Source organism: Engystomops pustulosus, chromosome 7 (assembly GCF_040894005.1).
Source record: "Engystomops pustulosus chromosome 7, aEngPut4.maternal, whole genome shotgun sequence".
NCBI lineage: Eukaryota > Metazoa > Chordata > Amphibia > Anura > Leptodactylidae > Engystomops > Engystomops pustulosus.
The window spans coordinates 164,849,236-164,872,546 of record NC_092417.1 but is presented as its reverse complement, the minus strand read 5'-3'; the positions used below and the strand labels follow the sequence as shown (position 1 = coordinate 164,872,546).

At 45.1% G+C, this 23,311-nt stretch overlaps 2 protein-coding genes across 5 annotated transcripts; one reads left to right on the top strand and one right to left on the bottom strand.

The window, feature by feature from the left end:
- Positions 1 to 792: 792 nt before the first annotated feature.
- Positions 793 to 12,458, bottom strand: KBTBD4 (kelch repeat and BTB domain containing 4). Of its 4 annotated transcripts, XM_072118675.1 has the most exons (7): positions 12,233 to 12,339; positions 10,177 to 10,809; positions 9,132 to 9,238; positions 6,610 to 6,762; positions 6,437 to 6,523; positions 5,969 to 6,336; positions 3,465 to 3,883 (listed from the first exon to the last, which is right to left on the bottom strand). In XM_072118675.1, exons 2-7 carry the CDS (start codon positions 10,778 to 10,780, stop codon positions 3,685 to 3,687), a joined length of 1,518 nt encoding a protein of 505 aa, XP_071974776.1. In that variant the 5' UTR covers positions 10,781 to 10,809; positions 12,233 to 12,339; the 3' UTR covers positions 3,465 to 3,684. The 4 variants fall into 4 exon arrangements, with proteins under 4 accessions (XP_071974774.1, XP_071974773.1, XP_071974776.1 ...); XM_072118676.1 differs by lacking the exon at positions 6,610 to 6,762 and having other exon boundaries at positions 3,466 to 3,883; XM_072118673.1 differs by lacking the exons at positions 3,465 to 3,883; positions 5,969 to 6,336; positions 6,437 to 6,523; positions 6,610 to 6,762 and adding an exon at positions 793 to 1,989 and having other exon boundaries at positions 12,319 to 12,458.
- NDUFS3 (NADH:ubiquinone oxidoreductase core subunit S3) lies at positions 12,304 to 23,030 on the top strand. Its single transcript, XM_072118677.1, has 7 exons — positions 12,304 to 12,460; positions 15,287 to 15,346; positions 17,084 to 17,181; positions 19,055 to 19,204; positions 19,756 to 19,881; positions 21,492 to 21,611; positions 22,796 to 23,030. Exons 1-7 carry the CDS (start codon positions 12,415 to 12,417, stop codon positions 22,958 to 22,960), a joined length of 765 nt encoding a protein of 254 aa, XP_071974778.1. The 5' UTR covers positions 12,304 to 12,414; the 3' UTR covers positions 22,961 to 23,030.
- The last annotated feature ends 281 nt before the right edge of the window (positions 23,031 to 23,311 follow it).

Genomic DNA, 23,311 nt, shown 5'->3' with positions numbered 1-23,311 from the left:
GTCCAAGCTGAGGGGACCATTTTAAAGGAAATCTACCATCAAAATACACCATTATGTACTAGGGACACTTGCTCATAGATCCAGGCACCATGACTGTGGTACAACTTACATAATTATGTTAATGAGTCAGAAAGGCTCTGGTGGGGGTTACCAGAGCCCCTCTGTGTTGTAGATTAAAAAAAGCTGTTACACTATGCAGACACACTCCCCCTCCCACTACGTGAGATTACATCAGGCAGAGGGAGGGGGAAAGTGCTGCAGGAGCAGGGGGAAAGGGAGACAGGGCAAGCCTGCGATTATCGTTAGCATAATTTTAAAAGTTGATTTTGGAAGGCAGGAGGCCATGGATAACAAAATATAAGAAGATTACCACAGTCACGGTGCCTGGATTTATGAGTAATGTCCCTGGTTTATCATGATGGATTTTGATGGTAAATTACTTCTAAGGTGACTTATGGTATACGAAAAGGGTGCAAGTCAGTTCATCTGTTTCGGTAAAATGGCTGCTGCTTAAGTAAGGAATAGTTGGGTTTTTTTTCGTGAGCTGAAATGGGAAGATGAGGAACTTCTGTTTTAGGAATATATTTTGGGTTATGATTAATGGGGTTTGGGTGTCAAGTGCCTCTTCATCCACGGTTGGCCTTGGTTAGTAATCCTCGTGGACTCGTGTAGACCTATGGAGACAGTCCATACACAACTAACCACTGCCAATCCGAGAAGAACCAAGCAGAACGGTCCCGACTAGTGCTACTGCCCCTTCGTATAAGATATTGGTGAGGGCCAACAAACCACCACTGACCAAAACTTTATTTCTATCTTCATCAATGTTTTATGGGTGTCGTAGTCACCACAATCCAAGGTCTACTAAGCCATGGAGATTCTGTAGGACAGATACACAATCTAGATAGGACTTGTCCATCCCGCGTTCCTGGTCTTCCATCTCAAAACAAAACCAACTAAGCGTAGATGTAGCACGACAACGTGATAGAGGACACTTGGCTGGTTCAATGTTCTTCGCCACATCAAGTTGGTGGTGGTCCATGAGCTTATCTTCCTGTACTTGCAGCTTCAGAGCCCAAGGTTTAAAAGGATTGCCGAAGCCAAAGAAAGTACAAGTCTACCTTCCCATTATGCCAATAAAAACTGCAGATTGGTAAGCAAAAACCGAATCCCGCTGGTCACCGTCACCACGGAGGTGGCTGGATTTAACTTGAAGGTATTGGCGTCCCCCTTCTTGTAATGGTCCCGGAACACGTAGATGCAGCCATTGCAACTGGCGATTTTCCACAGAGACGGTCGTGAGCTCCAAACTTCGGGAAGGCAAAGGCGGGTGAAGCTGTCCAGGAGCGGGTTATAACAAACCAGCGAGTCCCCCTCGGCTACGATGAAGACCAGGTCCTTGTGGACGGCCGCGTGCATTCGCCCGGCAAACGGCAGCAGGTAGGGCTTGACGTGGCACTTCTCAGTGTTGGTGTCGAAACATTGTATAAGTCGAGAGGGTTTGGTGAAGAAATCCAGGTCGTTCTCCTCCCCTCCCATCAGGTAGATCAGTCCATTGAGGTTAACCCCCGCCGCCCCGGAGATAGAGACCTCCAGTTGACTGGTTTCTGTCCAGACATTGTCCTGTACTCGATAGTAGATGACCACGTTTGAGAGAGAGTCTTGTAAAGTCTTACCACCCAGGGAATAGATGGCATCCTTGCCGGGCACGGACACTAGAGTATGCTGCAGGCGGTCTCGAGGGAGCGGCGCACATCGCTCCCAGTCCATGGTCTCCATGTTACATTTCCACATCCGACGGGGTATGGACCCTCCCACCACGTAGAGGTCGGCACCGTGCTTGCACGCGGCAGTGATCTGGTGGCACAAGCTGTTCTGCCCGCTTACGCTAATAGAGTCATCTTGTGCACAGTGTAGAGAGACAGCGATGGAGTGTGTGCGCGATTCCTCCTTCCCGATCAGATAAATGTGAACGTTCTCCCCGATTTCCTAAAAAATAATATAAAAGGCTTAAAATAAGACGAATGATAATTAAAATGCTAATCACAATATAACGGTGGAGGATTTCTTAAAGGACATCTACCACCAGGATGAAAGACTGTATGCAAATGAGCCTGAGGGGCTCCAGGCTCCATTAACACCTATTGAGCGTAGAGCCCCTCATTTACATACAGAACTTCATTTTGGTGATAGACGCCCTTAAAGGATTAACTTACTGTAAACAAGTGTTGAAAAAAAGCTTTACTACCCCAAGTGTTTGAGTTTTCTATTCAAGTCGGCTCTGGTACATCACTCACCCCTCCCTCAGGGATGAGAAAGACATTGGCTGTATGGGACTACCTGAAGAGAATTTATTAAGGAAGGGGTGAAAGAGGGTGTTGAGAGAAACGTTGCCTGTATGTGACTGGCTGAAGAGAAATCCGTTCCCTCATTCCCTTTTCCTCAGGAATTCCCTTCATTGAGTCACACACAGCCAAGATCCGTCTCTAAACCCCCTCATTCACCTCTTCCTCAGAAATTCTCTTCAGCGAGTCACACAGCCAGCTAATTCCTGAGGGGGGGGGGGGTTTGAGCTGGAGGCGCAGCTGAGCGGGAAGGACATGAATATGCCGGACTCTGCTTAAAAGGAAAGACTATGATCGGACTCACATGGGAACACTTGCATTGATGACGAGTCAAATTTATAAAACGACTGTTGAACTTTTCAGGCATGGTAAGGAACAATATAGGGATAGTTGTACTGCTGTATAATATTGTTTAATGTTTAGTTTGTGCAGGTTAGTTTAACTGACAAGTTCCCTTTAAGCAGTGAATGGAAGGAACAATATATGAATAGTTGTACTGCTGTATAATATTATTTCATATTTTGTTAGTGCGGGTTAGTTTAAGTAACAGGTTCCTTTTAAGTTGTGAATTGCTCGCCTGTAGAGAAGTAGAGATCAATAGTTCAGTGCTAAAATCACATACAGTGATGCAGTCCTCAAATACCAACCTCAGAGAATCAGTGACCTCAAAAGGGGGTACTCCCAGCTCATGATTGCTTCACGTGAAGGGTCTGCCTCTAGACAGCCCATTCTCTCAGTACTGCATTGTCCTTCGAGGCCATCATAAAGCAGGCAAATTAATATTTAGAACTTTTCGCCACGGTTTTATTAGTAGGTGGAGTTTTCTAGAGGCTCAAAAGTTTGGGTGGTCAAAGTCAACATCATAATAATCCATGGATGACATCCTGAAGACGCAATGGGCTGTGGACCAAGTCCAACGCCGACTTCCTGGGTTAGGCAAACTCCTAACTCCGACCCCCTTACCAGTAAGATGGTGACATCAAGCCGCGCTTTTCAGTGGACGCAAACCTCGTAGATACGAAAATCTATAGTAACATGTTATTAATGAGCACAAATAGGCGATTTTTAAAAAATATTTTTTCTTTATTGCAAAAACATGAACTCATCTGTCACCAGGGACAGTGGATACGCAGTTTTTAGACATGAAATGTACTTTGGTCCCGTCGGTGTCATATACTGCAAAAAGTTTTGAACATTTTTTATAAAAAAAAATAAAACATATTTACTTATTTAACAAAAGTAACTTTATAAAAACTTTTTTTTTTCTAAATATAAAAACTATACAACAGTCGTACTATAACTAAACCCGACATCAGCCTAGGTTAACCCTTCATATAACTTAGAAGTTTCGATGTATGGGTAGTTCCCCGGATGCGTAATCGCGGTAATACTTGAACCCAGTATACTGTCCGCTGGGGTCTGGGTAGGTCTGCCTTATTTTACGGACTACACATGCCGGTACCGATATTCCACGTCCCTTTCCAAGAAATCCGTGAATGATGTTGGTAAATTTGCGGTATCCTGCCACTCGCAGATACCTGATGGATAAAGAGAAATTTATTCTGTGTTTTTGTTTCAATAGGAGGAAGAGCTTAAAGGTTTTTTCTTACAAAGCAAGGTTGGATACGGCCTAACTTACTGATCGGTGGTGGTCTCAGTGATGGGACTCCCACAGATCACTAGAACGGGAGTCTGATGTAGGCCCATTGCACCACCAGGGTGGCTGGAGTAGTTGGTCGCTCATGGCCAGGCTACACCATTCATCTCTATGGAATTAATGGAGATTGCTGGGTACGGCGCTCGGGAATCCCCATACAGATGAACATGGCAGCCCGGCCATGTGCGACCAGCTGCTTCGGCCACCCTGGTGGTTCGATGGGGGTACATCAGACTCCCGTTTTAGTGATCTGTGAGGGTGCCATCGCTGAGACCACCACCGATCAGCAAGTTACACACCATCCTTTGCATAGAGCCTAACCTGCTTTGTGGAACAACCACTTTAACCTCCAAAATGCAAATGTGCGCTGGAAACGGCAACAAAATCTCGACATTCTGCAGATAGGACACATCTCATACATTATGATACTACTGTATTACACCATGGAAGATCTGCACATTCGGCCCATCAAGCTGATGCCTTTTTTTCATTTTTTGCAATTCCATTTTTTTTCTTCCCCTTTTAAAAAAAACTTTTATTTTTCCATGTGCAGAACTTTAGGAGGGCTTGTTTTCTATTTTACAAATTGTACTTCCTAGCGAAGGTATTTCATTTTTCCATCGCGTGTACTGGGAAGCGGGAAATCTTCCAAAAAATTCCAAAAGCAGTGAAGTTGACGCTTTTGCCCATTTTTGTGGGATCCGTTTTTTATGGCTTTTACTGTGCGCTCCAAATGGCACCTTCCCTTTATTCTTTGGGTCGCTGCAATTACTGGGTTACAAATTTATATACGTTTTTTTTTTTTTTTTTTTAAATTACAAAAAAGTGGGAGTTTCCAACAATTGGGCGCTATTTTCCATTACAGGGCTCACTACTGGGAATAACCCTTCATATATTATATATTATATACGTAGAGGACTTTTGGGACGTGGCAATACCCAACATGTTTAGGATTTCTGTTGTTTATTTTTATATCAATTATAGTGAAATAGTTTTACTATTTTTTAGATCCTCTAGGGTACTTTAACCCTTGGGGGTCTGATCAATCATACCATATATTGCCATAATGCACTATATGGTGGTATACAGCTTTTTTTTGCACAAAGAAGACAATGGAGGGAGTCTCACACAGACTCATGGCGACAAATCAATTCTCCCTGAGGACAGCATGGGGAGCAACAATCCCAGCCAAGATGGCAGCACCCATGCGCCGCTAGCTGTTAGATACAGCTGGCAGCAGGTAAAGGGCTAACACCGCCAGGACTGATCACGGGTGTTAATGCTGCAATAGGCAGCAAACACCCAGTCTGTATTTAATACCAGCCCCAATTTAATACTATGGTAGCATTGGAAATTGCCAAGCAGTGCACTCAGGTATCACCGACACTCACATTGTTTGGCAAAATCTGATGCTCCCACGCTAGTCAATGGAGCAGCAGTAAGAAGGCTGGACCTCATTTTCTTTCAATCATTTTTATGATTGGTGGAGGTCAATTCTCAGCCACAGATCAGACAGCCACAAAGCAATCAAACTTGGTATAACCCCTTTGAGTATGCAAGGTGATATTTAAAAAGTTTATCCATCAATGTCAGATTGGTGGTGATCACACTTAAGGCCAACGAACAGCTTAGTAAATGGACTTAAGCCTTAAGCTGTTGTACATGTGCTTCTGCACAGTGTAACGGCCAGTAAAGCTACAGCAAGGAGGAGCTCTGGTAACGCCCGCCCAGAGCCCTTTGGACTCATTAGCATAATTTTAAAATTCAATTTTAGAAGGAAGGAGGCAATGGATGACCAATTAAAGAAGATTAACACAGTCACTGTGCCTGGATCTGTGAGTAAGTGTCCCTGGTTTTGCATGGTGGATTTTGTTGGTAGATTTCCTTTAAGGATTATAGTTGTGCAGCACTTTCTTTCCATTTTTTGCAATAAGGAAAGACAAGTAAACGAAACAATACTACTTACCTATGCTGACTGCGCTCAAATTCCCTTGAGGACAGAGCAGTTGCAAACTGGAGCAGCTGTATGAGAAACTCTCTCGACAAGACAAGTCTCGAGAAGTCCTCGTGTTGGGTCACACACGGACCGTTCTCCATGACTCTCCGTATTGCTGGGATTTCTTGGCAGCAGATACTTTCCTCTACGCTGGACATTATGGTGCAGCATCCACATCGGCACCAGTTTGTGCTCTGCAGCCGTCCTTCAGGATCCGGCGTTGGTCGTGGCCGTTCCTCGTTTGGTCCCCATTGGGGGTCATTTTGGAAGCAAAACTGACCGGCAGGGTATTCAGCTTCTGCTTTTTCCTGGAGTCTCCGTAGAAGATCTTGAAATTCCTGACAAAGAAATACATTAAGAAAATTTAAATTTAATTAATTTCTTTTAATAAGAGCAGTATAAGTTTTTTTTTTTTAAAGAAAAAAAGTGTCCGCTCACCGGGTCATTACGGTCTCGCTCATCCCTAGCAGCTGCAGCCGCATCGGCCGCTGCAGCCGTCTCTTCATCTTCCTCGGAAGTTTCTTCCTTTTATACGAGAGAAAAAAAGTGTTGTTTGGAAGAAGGAAAAAAAAAACAAAAAAAAAACCCCACAAACAACACAAAAAAACTACTTCAGGACTTTCTCTGTAATCAGAGTCAAAATCCTCATATTCTACTTCATATTCCTCATATTCGATTTCACACTCATCATCATCATCTTCTTCTTCCTCCTCCTCCTCCTCCACGTTATCACTTTCTTTTTTCTCTTCCACTTCTTCAATAGACTAGTGAAACAAAAAAATATATATAAAAAAAGTTTCCTAGTCAAAAAAAGTCAGAAACCCCCGTCGTTGAGATAAAAACAAAAACATACCACTGCGGTGGACGGTGACTCTGTATGAATGTTAGACGAAGAAAGAGACGTACCGAGAGGAACAGTAACAGGATATAGAAGAATTTTTTAAACTTTGTAGGTAAATTTTTAATAAAAAGTCCATATTCGAAAATGTTTTAAGACTAAAATGAGTCACGGACTGAAAAAGATCTCCGAAGGAGTCGTGTAGTATCGAGTGGCAGATTCTGGAAGTCCTGCAAGTTGGTGAAGTGTCATAGATGGAGCCACCTCTACCCCAGGTAAGCGACTTGCACACATCCGGCCATCAATGTGAATGATACATCAAACCTCATCTTCGTTTTTTCGACACTCTATGGTCCAGTTCTGATGCTCCTGTGCTACGTGTAGGCGCCGTCCATGGTGGACAGGAGTCAGATTGGGCGCTCTTCTACTAGCCAGTCCATTGTCCACTACCCTTGAAGCCATCTGTGTCCATCATAACCTCCAGTACCACATTCCGTGGAATCAGACCAGAACGGTTCACGTCCATCGAGGAGTCTTGGGTGCCCACGATGAGATTAGGGATTCACATCTTCTTCCTTAGACTTCTTTTTGGATTGGGAACAACAAACAATCTGATCTGCGAGGGTTGGAGCATTGGGACCACTAGGAGTGTGTGTCCTGCTGCTCCATTCAATACCATGGGGAGCGAAGAAATTGCAGAGCACAGCGCCCCCATGAACAAGAGTCCTGGAGGTACCCTGGGCCGTGGATTCAGAGTACTGGAGTCAGCGACCATTATACAAACGATATTGTCAGACTGCTCAGCAGCCATAACAGTAACCAGTTCCCTAGGTGCACAACAACCACAATACAGCAATAAATACCACCCCAGAAATGATAAATCCCACAGTACAGCAATAATTAACACTCCAGAAACCAAATTTTGCATTCAGAGCAAAAAAACAGCATAAAACAACTAATAATAAAGCCCGGCCCAGAGCAGACAAATAAATCCTCTTCTTCCCTGGCTCTTCTCCTCCCTGCTCTACACTGCAGCTTCTTCTCTCCTCCAGGTGCTGCTCTGCATCCCGCGCTGGTTGTATCTACCGGCATCAGGACCCAGAGTACAGCTGTGTCAGGAGACCCAGGAGCAGGTCAGTCCTGAGGCCGCTCTGCTCTGGGTACTGATGCTGTAGCATTCATCCAACATCAGAGGTCAGGGAACAGAGTAGAGGACCCGGGAGCAGTGAGGATTTCTCAGCCGCACTCACCGCTACCCGGCCTCCAGCACCAACGATCTACTATCAATTATGGAAGTGCTCATTGGGCTGTGACTGCCAGAAGGGTGCGGCCGCAACGAAAGTCTTGACACTTCGCATGTGGCCCCTCATTGTGGGTTGTGCACCCGTCTTCTAGGCTTTTGAGCTAAAAGTGGCTGCACTTTATGTACATGCTCAGTAGTGAAGCTCCGCTGCTACAAATGAGAGGAATAAAACACTGGAATGAAGTGCCCGCGATGATCTCAGCATTGCTACAGGGACCAGGAAAACAGGGTCGGTGACCATTTTAGCGGAGTTGGAAGTTTGGCTTACCGACACCACAGCCCTGGAGGGATCCGAGCGCTGTGCTGGCCATTTTTCAATGCTCCCACAGTATTGAATGGAGCGAAGAGGCATACTTGACCTACTGATCCACCAGTCAGCGAGATTGGGACCCTTGTTTTCATGATTAGTGGGGTCAGCAGCAGTCGATTCTTCACCAATCAGAATGTTGTAGCAAGAATTATTGTTATCCCCTATTTACCACAACCCCTGTAATGACCCACCCTCAGGGATGATGAGCTTGGAGGGCTCGGACCCCTCACCAGCTTATTTTTGCAGAGGGCACAGATAAAGCCGTGTACACTGTGAGGTTCCCAGCCTGCAGTACTACATCTAAGCCTCCACATACAGGCAGTCCCCGGGTTACATACAAGATAGGTTCAACTTGTTCTTAAGTTGAATTTGTATGTTAGTCGAAACTATTTTATAATTGTAGATCCAGACAAAAATTTTTTTGCCCCAGTGACAATTGGAGTTTTTTTTTACGCAGCGATGGAAAAATAAACTTTCATTCTTTTGGTTTTATTGTAGAGTTTTAGTGAATCCTCTTACATCCCATTCAAATCCCAACAAATCACATTATGCTCCCAATCATCAGCACTAGGCAAAGAGACAGACAGCCTCCTACCAGGCGTCTTCAGATTTTCCAAAATCTCCTCCGCCGAACAGGAGGCAATGACACACGGCTGCCAACCTTCCTGTCGGAAATACCCACCTTCAGGCTAGACAGCAGCATCTCCGAAAACCCCTCCCGCTCCTCCTTGTTGAAATGGATCCATTTCTTAATAGCGACTGTTGGATTCTGTGAGCAGGGAACGCCATCTGGCAGGAAGAACAACAACGTTAGCACGAAACGCTAGAAAAGATGTGATCACTTCTCAGAAGTAGGAGTCGACTATGTACAAGCAGCAACTAGCATATGGCCACCATAGAAGTGCATTGCACACGGGTACATTAAAGGAAATCTACCACTAGGATGAAGGATTGTAAAACCAGGACACTGACCTACTGGTGTGTCCCCCTCTGTCAGGATCCGCTCTTCTTTTAGCTTCTTCTGCCCTTGTTTGTACAGAAAAAGGCTTTAAAAGTTATGCAAATAAGCCTGAGGGGCTACAGGCTCCATAGCTGTTAATTAAACCCAGAGCCCCGTAGGCTAATTTGCATAATTTTTAAAGCTTTTAAAGGAGGGGGCACACACCAGTATGTAAGCGTGCTTGGTTTACAATCCTTCATAATGGTGGTAGATGTCCATTAAGGTGACAGACATGCTCTATAGTTTTCCATCCGAACAGCGCGGCTTTATAGGTCTCTTTGAAGAGAGGAAGGTCAAGGAGAAGAAAATATTCTCCTGTTATATATTTTGAGGTTAAAAGGGAAGCATCACTTCATACACCACTATCTTCAGTTGTTTAGTACACAGCAACATGCTGCGGGTGGTAGATCAAAGATAAGAATCTCATTTTTGGTTTATGTTTCTGTGATCTACAGATCCGAACTTACCCCAATATACTGATACAATGATGGAACAGCAGTGCACAGGCCTGACCTGCCCCTCCATTCATATGAAGCACACAGGACCCCTTTTCTCATGATCACCATACAAATACAATAACCAAAATACCCTCTTTATTTATTTGTGTCCATGTAATGATTCAAAACTGTAACCCCTACTATGCCACAGGCTGTCTGGGCACCTTGGGAGTAGTATTTCTGCAATACCTAAAAAGAGTCAGAGATCCAGGACACTTCTTCTAACTCACCTGCTATGATATCTGTCAGAAGCCGAAGTGGGAGGTTCATGAACTCCTCTGTGTCACACAGCTGTGACAGGTGAGTTTTGGCGCAGTGTTTCGCCGCAGTATAAAGGGAGTTGTCACTGTGCTGGTCCGCCAACCACATAATCTGCAGACAGTTCTTCACCTGCACTGTTCTCACCAGGAAGCGGGAGCACTCTTCAAACAAAGCGATCAGCTGGTACATGTCCGCCACCTCGTAGGTCTCCTGTAGCTCCTCCAGTCGCAGCTTCACTGTGCCATGATAGATGTAGTCCACCAGTAACTGGAAGACGTTGGCGCTGACATCCTGCAGCTGGATTACCCGGTTATGACTCTCCTTTAGATTTGAGGCAAACATGGAACGAAAGAAGCAACTCTGGGCAGAGAGGACCAGTCGGTGTAACTGGAACTCCTTACCCTCCACCTGGATGGTGACGTCGGCAAACAGCTGCTCCTCCATGCACAGCTTCATGATGCTCTGAGCCACGCGGCTGCTGTGTGAGCGGTCAGTGAAGGTGTACGTCACAAAGTAGTTCTCCTCCGTGGTGCTGGCCAGGTTCTGAGATGCAGACTCTTCCTTAGGGTCCATGGTGTATGATGTGCCTGAGATTCACGTGTCTAGAGGATAAAGTACAAATCACGGGTAAAAAGGACTTGGAATCCTGAAAATTGTTTAAAGGAAATCTACCATTTTAAATTGGTCATTCTGACCTAAACATACTGTTACACAGCGCTAGGTAAGCCGATGCTGGAGGTGGTCGTGATATGGCATGGAAATCCGCAGTTTCTATCAAAAATCGATTTATCATTAGGCATATGACCCCATTTGGTGCTCCTGGGCCCCTGACGCAGGGCACTTGGCGCTCGGGCACATTCATATCAATGCATGCGCCTTGCATGCTTAAATCTCCTTGCTCCCGAGATCTGGGAGCTCTCGGGAGCATTGGCACATGCGCACTGTATCTTCATTATGTGTGGCCATGCGAAATGGAGATACAGTGCACATGTGCCAGTGCTTCCGAGAGCTCGGTGACGTCACCAGCTCTCGGGATCGAGCAAGGGAGGGTAGGGGGGTGAAGTTTTAAGCACGCAAGGCGCGTGCATTGTTATGATCGGGACCAAGCACCCTGCGTCAAAAGCCCAGGAGGGCCGAATGGGGTCATAAATCAATTTTTGATCATAACTGCGGATTTCCTTGCCATATCACGACCACCTCCAGCATCGGCTTACCTAGCGCTGTGTAACTGTTTAGGTCAGAATTACCAATTTAAAAATGGTAGATTTCCTTTAACCGCTCAACAGTTCACTGGCCTCAGAGGTTATGTGTAACGTGAAAGGTATGTGAGGCCAGAGAGGGGCTTGACAAATACTTAAAGGAGGGGGTTATCAAGTTTAATATCTGATAAGTTGACAACCAAGACCCCCCCCAACATTTAGCATAACGGGGAACCATAACTAGCACTGTGTCAGTGGGACTTCCAGGTTTTGAAAGTCTCAAAGGGGTCAAGAGCCCAGAACACAGCTCCAACTTATATGGGACTTCCAAATTGTCCACTGACAAGGACTGGGTCGGGTAATCACCCGGTTTACGTTTCGTGAAGGGTTTCGGCTGTGAGATCCCTAGTGATTATACATTTATCTCCTTTCCTTTGGATCCAGAGTTTTCAGTAGTTTTTCCTTGTACAAACACCATTTTTTAGTGAGTAACAGCATAAAATCTGAATCTTGTTCCATGTAAATCCCTTCTCCTCCATGACACATGTGCCCTGGGCTACTGGCAGTGCAACATTTAAGAAGCCATTAGGCCACTACTATGGTACATTCAGTGTCGGTGAGTGAGGTCATTTGCAGCCTGATGACGTCATATGTCGTATAATGCCACCACAGGTTACAGGGTATGACGTCAGCACCCAGCTTGGGGTGTGATGCCCAGGATTACAGTTAGTGGTGACCTCCCTCACAGCCTGGCACTATATAGGAAGAGTGTATGGGGCTCATAGTAAGGGATTGCATGGACCCCTCCCCAGCAGCCATCATTTACCGACTCCGTTGCGGTCCGCTCCTCCTCTTGCCCTCTCTTCCCGGAACTTTCTTTTTAATCCGGAACTATGTGCCGCAGTCACTTACCGGAAGTTATCCGGAGCGTTTTAGCGGCCGGACCTGTCAGCTTTTAGCGACTTCCGCCCTGTCCCGCTTGCCCTTGTCTGTCCGTTCGGGGGAATAATGTTGGCCGGAGTGCGGGCAGCGCAGAGGGGGCTACTCCGGGGAGGTGAGGGGAGACACGGTTATATCGTATGATAGAGTATAGGCCATAGGTGGTACTACAAGGTCCAGCAGAATAGTGAGTGCAGCTCTGGAGTATAATACAGGATGTAACTCAGGATCAGTACAGGATAAGTAATGTCATGTATGTACACAGTGACTGCACCAGCAGCAGAATAGTGAGTGCAGCTCTGGAGTATAATACAGGATGTAACTCAGGATCAGTACAGGATAAGTAATGTCATGTATGTACACAGTGACTGCACCAGCAGCAGAATAGTGAGTGCAGCTCTGGAGTATAATACAGGATGTAACTCAGGATCAGTACAGGATAAGTAATGTCATGTATGTACACAGTGACTGCACCAGCAGCAGAATAGTGAGTGCAGCTCTGGGGTATAATACAGGATGTAACTCAGGATCAGTACAGGATAAGTAATGTCATGTATGTACACAGTGACCACACCAGCAGCAGAATAGTGAGTGCAGCTCTGGGGTATAATACAGGATGTAACTCATGATCAGTACAGGATAAGTAATGTCATGTATGTACACAGTGACTGCACCAGCAGCAGAATAGTGAGTGCAGCTCTGGGGTATAATACAGGATGTAACTCAGGATCAGTACAGGATAAGTAATGTCATGTATGTACACAGTGACTGCACTAGCAGCAGAATAGTGAGGGCAGCTTTGGGTATAATACAGGATGTAACTCAGGATCAGTACAGGATAAGTAATGTCATGTATGTACACAGTGACTGCACCAGCAGCAGAATAGTGAGTGCAGCTCTGGGGTATAATACAGGATGTAACTCAGGATCAGTACAGGATAAGTAATGTCATGTATGTACACAGTGACTGCACCAGCAGCAGAATAGTGAGTGCAGCTCTGGAGTATAATACAGGATGTAACTCAGGATCAGTACAGGATAAGTAATGTCATGTATGTACACAGTGACTGCACCAGCAGCAGATAGTGAGTGCAGCTCTGGAGTATAATACGGGATGTAACTCCGGCTCAGTACAGGATAAGTAATGTCATGTATGTACACAGTGACTGCACTGGCAGCAGAATAGTGAGTGCAGCTCTGGAATATAATACAGGGTGTAACTCAGGATCAGTACAGGATAAGTAATGTCATGTATGTACACAGTGACTGCACCAGCAGCAGAATAGTGAGTGCAGCTCTGGAGTATAATACGGGATGTAACTCAGGATCAGTACAGGATAAGTAATGTCATGTATGTACACAGTGACTGCACCAGCAGCAGAATAGTGAGTGCAGCTTTGGGTATAATACAGGATGTAACTCAGGATCAGTACAGGATAAGTAATGTCATGTATGTACACAGTGATTGCACCAGCAGCAGAATAGTGAGTGCAGTTCTGGAGTATAATACGGGATGTAACTCAGGATCAGTACAGGATAAGTAATGTCATGTATGTACACAGTGACTGCACCAGCAGCAGAATAGTGAGTGCAGCTCTGGAGTATAATACTGGATGTAACTCAGGATCAGTACAGGATAAGTAATGTCATGTATGTACACAGTGACTGCACCAGCAGCAGAATAGTGAGTGCAGCTTTGGGTATAATACAGGATGTAACTCAGGATCAGTACAGGATAAGTAATGTCATGTATGTACACAGTGACTGCACTAGCAGCAGAATAGTGAGTGCAGTTCTGGTGTATAATACAGGATGTAACTCAGGATCAGTACAGGATAAGTAATGTCATGTATGTACACAGTGACTGCACCAGCAGCAGAATAGTGAGTACAGCTCTGGGGTATAATACAGGATGTAACTCAGGATCAGTACAGGATAAGTAATGCCATGTATGTACACAGTGACTGCACCAGCAGCAGAATAGTGAGTGCAGCTCTGGAGTATAATACAGGATGTAACTCAGGATCAGTACAGGATAAGTAATGTCATGTATGTACACAGTGACTGCACCAGCAGCAGAATAGTGAGTGCAGCTCTGGAGTATAATACGGGATGTAACTCAGGATCAGTACAGGATAAGTAATGTCATGTATGTACACAGTGACTGCACCAGCAGCAGAATAGTGAGTGCAGCTTTGGGTATAATACAGGATGTAACTCAGGATCAGTACAGGATAAGTAATGTCATGTATGTACACAGTGATTGCACCAGCAGCAGAATAGTGAGTGCAGTTCTGGAGTATAATACGGGATGTAACTCAGGATCAGTACAGGATAAGTAATGTCATGTATGTACACAGTGACTGCACCAGCAGCAGAATAGTGAGTGCAGCTCTGGAGTATAATACTGGATGTAACTCAGGATCAGTACAGGATAAGTAATGTCATGTATGTACACAGTGACTGCACCAGCAGCAGAATAGTGAGTGCAGCTTTGGGTATAATACAGGATGTAACTCAGGATCAGTACAGGATAAGTAATGTCATGTATGTACACAGTGACTGCACCAGCAGCAGAATAGTGAGTACAGCTCTGGGGTATAATACAGGATGTAACTCAGGATCAGTACAGGATAAGTAATGTCATGTATGTACACAGTGACTGAACCAGCTGCAGAATAGTGAGTGCAGCTCTGGAGTATAATACAGGATGTAACAGTGGGGGTGGCAGATGAGGCATGGATATGATATTCAGGATAAGTAATCAATAGTTTAGTTTTGGGAAACCCATAAAAGTACAGTAAGTGTTTTCGTTGGTTGGGAGTCCACTTTGGCTCTGCAGCTGTTACACTGTTGATACGGGTTTCACTTGTGTTGAATATAGGACTAGTATCCTGTGAAGCTCTTCTATATTTTGACTTCTTCTCTCTTTGTCTTGTAGTCTCCTCTCTCCGTTTGCTGCCACAAGTGAGATGTGAGGGCTCCACCGCAGAGACGAGGCGTAAGTTGGTTTTTCTAATCAATCTGTTGAGCAACTGGTAAAAATTCAATTTGTTGCACTTTGAAAGGTATTTTTGCAAACCTAAAAAAGACCAAACTCTGCATAAATGAATAAAACACAAGTGTCTGCAAGAAAGTTACATCAGAGGAAAGTTTTTCCTTCTTCACTTACTTGGCTCCTCTCATCCTCGTTCCCTTCCTGATAAAATTAGTTTTATAACCATATTTCTTTCAAATTCCGATCTTACTCTCTGACCTGTCGGATCACATACAAGTCTATGGAGAGGGGGGGGGGGATGGGTCACAGCAGCTGGGTTTACTCTAGTTGTTCTAGAGCTGGAGGGCAACCACACACAGTCTGCAGAGAGGAAGATGGAGACTATGAGCCATGAAATGGTCAGAAATAGTGATACTCTTCATGTAGCACTTCTGCATTGCAGCGCTGGGGTCCTGGGTTCAAGTCACACCCAGGGTCAACATCTGCAAAGAGTTTGTATGGTCTCTCCATGTTTGTGTGGGCTTCCTCCGGGTCCTCCGGTTTTCCCCCACACTCCAAAACATACTGGTAGGTTGATTAGATTGTGAACCCCATTGGGGACAGGGACTGATTTGGCAAACTCTGTGCAGCGCTGCGTAATCTGTGTGCGCTATATAAATAATTATTATTATGTACACACACTAGGCTGCGGATATATGGAATGTTTGTTGGAAGGATGGATTTACTTTAATTAATTCAATGAACATTCACCTTCAAATATGGTGCCACCTGTGGACTAGGTTTACAGCTACTAATGGGGGAAGGAGACAGACTAGGAACAAATTTGGATATAAATCTACAGCTATCGTAAGAAGGGAAATGCTTAGGGACCATATTGGAAGCCTGCAATACAGAAAGAGGTTTATTAGGGACCTTTCGGAGATCTAATGCAACAGCTGTTAGTGGGTTAAAAAGGCCAACTAGCGACCTTACCGGGATCTACAGCTGCTAACGAGGTAAAGAGTCCAACTAGGGACCTCACTGGGACCTAAATCTACAGCTTCCAGTGGGGGAAGGAGGCTGACTAAGGACCTTCATGGGATCTAAATCTACAGCTTCCAGTGGAGGAAGGAGGCTGACTAAGGACCTTCATGGGATCTAAATCTACAGCTTCCAGTGGAGGAAGGAGGCTGACTAGGGATCTTAATGAAATCTACATCTGCCAGTGGGCTAAGGAGCCTGATTAGGGACCTTACTGAGATCTACAGCTGCCAGTGGGCTAAGGACCTTACTGAGATCTGACTAGGAACCTTATTGGAATCTAAGTCTATGGCTACAAGCAGGGTAAGGAGGCTGACTAGGGACCTTACTGGGATCTACAGCTGCAAGTGGTGTAAGGAGGTTGACAAGGGACATTGCTAGGATCTGAAATCTACAGCTGCCAGCAGGATAAAGCGGCTGACTAGAAATCTTTCTGCCATCTAAATCAGTAAGCTCTTATAGGTCACTAGCAATGTATAGGGTCTATATAGCCATGTCTCTGGTTTCTGCAGGGTTTCCCTTATATCCATCCTACTAATAGGTGACACTATAGGCCAACCCTTACTGTACAGACCATTGGTGTGCAAAGTATAGTCAAAATTCTTCAGGATGTCTGTCTAGTCTCAGCAGGAGCCCTTTCCCATTGCAGTAGCCCAATATAATGTGTGTCCCTGGTCTCCTTATATTTAACTTGCTTTCCCTTTCTATTTTGCGTTGCAGCGACGGTGCGTCCTGTGGATACGGTTGTGAATAATCAGCTGAGTGCATTCGGCGAGTATGTGGCGGAAATCCTTCCCAAGTATGTGCAGCAGGTTCAGGTGAGTCATGTCACACCTTACAGGAATATTCACAGATTCGGCAGATATCAGACATCACGGACAACCCCTCCTGAAGCGCTGATATATATTCCTGGCATCAGAAATCCAGAAATGGTTTTCTCGTGTCCAATGACCTTTTACAGCAAGGCAGAGGGATGAGCCTTTAAGACTGGGCATCGCTCATCCAGAGCAGCTCTTCTCTCTGGCTCATAGAGAGGAGTCCTGATCCAGGGCAGAGGTACATGAGACAATCCCTTCAAGGGATATTCACAGTGGGTGGGTCTGCTGCAGGATTTGTGACACAGATGAACAGAATGGAAAATAAAAATTTTGAGTATTTGAATTTGAGTTATCGGAAGGGGATCCTACTCTCAACCTGCTGCACAAGGGCAGTGAACTCACTAGAAAAGGAACAGGTTAGCCATAATTTGGTACCGAGACTCGCATAATTCTAATTATCTCTGATGCTAAGAATCATCCACCCCCATGGGACTGATTTATATTATAGCATGGTATTCCTATGGGGAGACTGGGACTCGAGGCAGCATAGACTACAGGTCCCAGAGCAGAGGATCCCAGAGGATGTATGGTCTGTATTTCAAGGACTGTATACGTCTATCTAAATGTAGCATAATAATAATTCCTTTATTTATATAGCGCACACAGATTATGCAGCGCTGCACAGAGCTTTGGCAAATGGGACTCACAAACTAATAAGCCTACCAGTATGTTTTGGAGTGTGGGAGGACCCGGAGGAAAGCGACGCAAACACAGAGAGAACATACAAACTCTTTGCAGATGTTGACTCTGGGACTTGAACCTAGGTCCCCAGCGCTGCAAGGCTGTAATGCTAACCACTGAGCTGCTGTGCATATGCCTATGTGAAAGGAGTTGTACCATCCCTTCTCCAGAATGCTGGGGGTTCTGTATTTGTGATGTCCCAGAAGTTTTAAAGTTGGTACAACCCCTATAATGAGAATCTTCTGCATGCGCCTGCCTCTTTCCACCACTAGAGGGCCTCACATCACTGCCTCCACGGAGCAGGGATCTCCTAATATTCTTATTTTAGTACTTGGGATTCCCTAATTGGCCCACCGCATTAGCCTTGTATTGAAGCAACTAAGTATGTGGGAGTCAAGATTCTGGCTCCACAACTTCCCTAATTTAAATTCAACCTTGACCAAAGTAGTCACTGACTCCACAGTGCTGTATTTCTGGTCACTACTTCCGAGTGCCTTATTCCTCTCATCTGTAGCCACTGGGACAGAATCTTTACTTCCCACGCTTGAGTCTCACACCACTTGAGAAAGGAGTCTTTGCTACTCCAAAACGCGTTGTGATCCGAGATAATCAATAAATGTTTTCCTTAAAATGATGTATTGTTTCTGAACCTGTGTGTGCGCCGCAACAGACAATTCCTGATCTACATATGTAGCAGAGGGGCTTCAGTATTGAGCAAGTACAAGTGCAGCTACATTCTTCTCAAATAAGCCTAGATTAGGGGTAACCAACCCCTTGCGACAGGCCACATGCTGCACGGTTGTATGCGTCGGACACAGGGGCCACAGGAGTGGTAAGTACTTGTCAGCTGTACTATACTGCTCCCAAATCTTCTCCTGCTCCTGGCACAGATGCTAAACTGTGAAAGAGGATCCCTAGTGACCTGATCAGTGGTTGTCCCAGGATAAAGACCCTCACTAATCATCATGTTTAAAAGAGCTAACATTTTATCTTGGACAAACCATTTGGCTTATCACATTCTACTAATCTGCTATTGGTTAGACTTGAGATCGCACCATGATCACTTTTTTTTTATGTGAATTTTGTTTGAATTGTTTCATACCAATAAATAAAGTATTGACTCTTTTCTTAGGTCACTTGCTATGGAGAATTGGAGATCATGATCCATCCTGATGGAGTCATCCCAGTCCTGACCTTTCTCCGAGATCACACGAACGCTCAGTTTAAATCGCTGGCTGACCTGACCGCCGTGGACATCCCTACAAGGCAGAACCGCTTTGAGGTAATCTTAGAGACTTCAAGGGGTTGTCCACTTTCAGCAAATAATTATGGTTTGTGTAAGGATAAGTTATACAATTTTCCATTATACTTTCTGTATCAATTTCTCATGGTTTTCAAGATCTCTGCTTGCTGTCCTGCTATAGAAAGCTTACTTTGTTTACTTCCAGTGGACAGAAATCTGACCATGGTCACACAGGTGCACGGCTCGTTAGTATCAAAGAGAGTAATCAGAGCTGTGTGATATAACGAGCCGTGCACCTGTGTGACCATGGAAGTAAACCTAGAAGCTTGCTACAGAATGACAGCAACCGGAGATCTTGAAAACAGTGAGAAATTGATACAGAAAGTATATTGGAAAATTGTATAACTAATTATTTGCTGAAAGTGGAGAAGAAACCCTTTAAGTCAATGGAGAAGGACAATTGTGAGCTATACCAGTGATAGATGATGCTATCTACAAGTGTCCTGGTGTCCATGTGATTTCTAGGACTCTACATACATCAGCTCAGTATTTTAGTATTCGGTTTCCTCATCTTCTGTTCTCTCTTCTAGATTGTCTACAATTTGCTGTCCTTGCAATATAACACCCGAATCCGTGTGAAGACCTACGCTGATGAACTCACTCCTATAGAATCCATTGTCTCTGTCCATAAAGGCGCAAATTGGTACGAGAGAGAGGTGAGTCTTGTGTATCGGAAATCCAAACAATCGTCTAACAAAATCGTCCTTCATCTGTCTTCTGTGTATGAGCTCCCGTAGATCCTTGGCAGCAACCCCACCACCCTATTATGTTTGAATCCTCCCTGTTTGTTATAGGGGATGGGACCCCCACCGATCATGAGAACAAGGGTCTCATTCTCACTGCTGAACTCGCTGCTTTTATACCTCCTGCACTCCCTTTGTATTAAATGGAGCTGGAGGACGCATGCACCACCTGTAGCTGTACACCTTTCCCCCGATACTGTGATTGATGGCGGTCCCAGTAGTCAGATTTTTCCCCATCTAATTGTTATCCCCTACGTCCTGTGGATGGGGAATAACAATAAAACTTGGCTTCTTTATTCCGATTTACAAGTCAAACATCCACAAGAAATACAAAAGATCAAAGCGTATGGACGGCTCACTTTAGTCATGATCCTCTGGACTCGTGATTCCATGGATCCTGACTAAGACGCGGCCGTTGATACGCGTTGATCTTTTGTATTCCTTGCTTGACTTGTAAATCGGAATAAAGAAACCCATATTAAGGAATCTTTGGAAGTCTCTCTCGAATGCTGAGTACTTCCCATGTTTCCTGTTTTATGTCGGATTTCAACTCGGGCCCCATTAAGGACACTGGATACCAAGACGAGGTCTGTGGGTGAGCTGGCTAATCGCCGTTAAGTGTGTTTTGTTCCTGGAATGAACAATAAAACTTGGTACAACCCCTTTCGAGTAGATGTGACTCGGAAAGGCCTACGTGCCTACCCTGGTGATCTGTTCCTGCACCACAGCCCCTTAGTCTGGAACACGGACATCGTGTACAGCCAGATGGAGAACAGAAGGGGTGAGCACTCCTCACCCCTCCCCTGTTCAGTGGGAGCTCTGCAGATGGGCCATACATACGGCAAAAAATAGCGCACACTCTATCTTATTTCCGGTGACAAACGTGTTTGTGCTCGCCGTACCGTACCGCGCACAATACACTTCTATGTCCGCCTTATACTTGGTGCCGTTCATACGCCTAGTATACACCCGCCACATACGGTTGTGTGAAAGGGGCCTCTTGCTTCCGCTCCTGGCTTGGACGTACTACCCACTATATGTTGTTGTTCGTGCACATGTGACCACAGTGATAGTCACAAGCAGAGGGAATCGGAGCTGTGCCATGGGAACACAGCGCCAAGTATAGAGAAGTATGACTCTACTTTTATGTTACACCTCCCCTCACCACTAGCAAGTTTTTCTATTTGCCCAGGAAACCCCTTTAAGAAATCTACCCCTTTGCTTTCCCCCTGATATGAAAAAGGTCTATACGTGGTGTAATGCCCATCCAATTGAACCCGCATTGATCCAGGTAACGGGGAGGCCTGGTGCTTGGTGATAGGTCTTTGCATTCCTATCTAATGTGGGGAGAAGACTCCCTTCAAGTATTTTTGGTTCCATCTAATAATCTGCTAATCTTTTACATTGCAGACCCCAGGGGGTCTTGTTGAAAAGAAATCCAAGCTAAAACCAGCTATAATAACCAGATGACTCGGCAAAATTCTATTGTTTTATAATTCTAATTCCTCTGTGTCGCTTTTTAGGTTTGGGACATGTACGGCGTCTTTTTTGCCAATCATCCCGATCTGAGAAGAATCCTTACAGATTACGGTTTTGAGGGGCACCCATTCCGTAAGGACTTCCCTCTGTCTGGATACGTGGAGGTAAGTCACATGACCTGGGAGATACTTATACTGGGGATACATTATGCCTTTATTTATCAAGTTCCATATATACAATTATAAGTATCTAAAGATACATTTGTGTTTTTTTGTCCCCCACAAGGGGGCACTGTTGTTGTGTTTTTGATAGTTCATGTTGTCTTATTCCTTTAATTGTCATATAGGAGGGTGGTAATTCAGCAGCGACATTCCCGTGGTCAAAATGAACAGGCTACGTTTGTGCTGTTGAAATAATTGATTCTTTATAGCAATGTAACCTAGGTTTAAAAAGGCTGTCTGGAAGTTGGAAAACATGGCTGCTTTCTTTCAAAGACAGTGCCCCTCCTGGCCACAGGTAGTGCCTGGTATTGCAGTCATCTCTATACAGCTGATCTGCAATACCGGCACCAACCATGCTAAAGTGTGGCGCTGTTTGAAGAAAGCAGTCATGTTTTCAGCATTAATGGAAGACTCCAGGCAAAGCTGATACTATGGGGGTCATTTACTAAGGGCCAGAATCGCGGTTTTCCGTTGCGTTGCCCGAATATTTCCGATTTGCGCCGATTTTCCCTGAATTGCCCCGGGATTTTGATGCACACGATCGGATTGTGGCACATCGGCGCCGGCAAATCGGGGGGCGTGGCCGTAAGAAAACACGACAGCGTCGGAAGAACCACCGTATTTAAAAAAAAAAGGGTCGCTTGACATGCACTTACCTGCACCCAGCGTAGGACGGTGAACTTCTGTGAACTCCAACGGAATTCAGCGCAGCAGCGACACCTAGTGGACATCGGGCGCACTACCATAGTGAATCGCCGGAAGACCCGAATCCTGGACGGAGAACCCCGCCGCTGGATCGCGACTGGACCGGGTAAGTAAATCTGTCCCAATGAATTATATCTTGTGCAGGGTCTGAGGAGCAGAACTCTAGGTTTTAGCAAGGTTCTAGGAATACAGTGACAATGAGTCCTGCTCCTCACTTCCGGCCTGCACCATGTATTATTCAATGCACCACATCAGTCCATAGTTTTCGTCTAATGTTGCAGAAGGCTCCATTGAAGTGAGTAGGGTCTGCTGTAATACCTCTCTTGACCTGTGTGCAGATGTGGCGCTGTTTTTGGAAGAAAGCAGTCATAATGTGTAATTCGAAAACAACCCGTTAAAGTCGTATATTGTGTCTTGCGCAGGTCCGTTATGATGATGAGGTGAAACGCGTGGTGGCAGAGCCGGTGCAGTTGTCCCAGGAGTTCCGTAAATTTGACCTGAGCAGCCCATGGGAGGCCTTCCCCGCTCACCGGGAGGCGCCAGAGAGCCCAAAGCTGGAGGCAGGAGAGACAAAGGAAACTAAATAAAAGCTGCACTTACCTGTGGATCCTATAACATCTATTTATGTACATAGAATAAACCTCTGACGTCTGAGAATGTGACTATTGGTGGTAATATGTGGCTTGTCAGATGATGTGGTCAGTATTAAAGCTGTAATATCCGTAGTGATCTATGGGGCTGCGAGTTGAAGTCAGGACGAGATTTGCATCTCAATTGGGTTACAGGCTGTAAGTACCGCATTTCACTGACAATAAGCCTCAGTCACAAAGGGCTATAGCATCTGAACTGTGGCACTTATAAACACAGTTCTGGTGTTATTTTAAAGACTAGACTTCCCTTCAAAGGAAATCTACCATCAAAATCCATCATGATGATCA

Excerpts from the sequence above, each read along its gene's own strand:
- KBTBD4 (XM_072118673.1), bottom strand. The coding sequence starts at position 10,780 with ATGGACCCTAAGGAAGAGTCTGCATCTCAGAACCTGGCCAGCACCACG. Across the intron at positions 9,239-10,176 it reads TCTGACAGATATCATAGCAG|ATGGCGTTCCCTGCTCACAG; the intron begins GTGAGTTAGAAG and ends TCTTCCTGCCAG. Across the intron at positions 1,990-9,131 it reads TGCTGCTGTCTAGCCTGAAG|GAAATCGGGGAGAACGTTCA; the intron begins GTGGGTATTTCC and ends ATTATTTTTTAG.
- NDUFS3 (XM_072118677.1), top strand. The coding sequence starts at position 12,415 with ATGTTGGCCGGAGTGCGGGCAGCGCAGAGGGGGCTACTCCGGGGAG. Across the intron at positions 15,347-17,083 it reads CTCCACCGCAGAGACGAGGC|CGACGGTGCGTCCTGTGGAT; the intron begins GTAAGTTGGTTT and ends TTTGCGTTGCAG. Across the intron at positions 17,182-19,054 it reads AGTATGTGCAGCAGGTTCAG|GTCACTTGCTATGGAGAATT; the intron begins GTGAGTCATGTC and ends CTCTTTTCTTAG.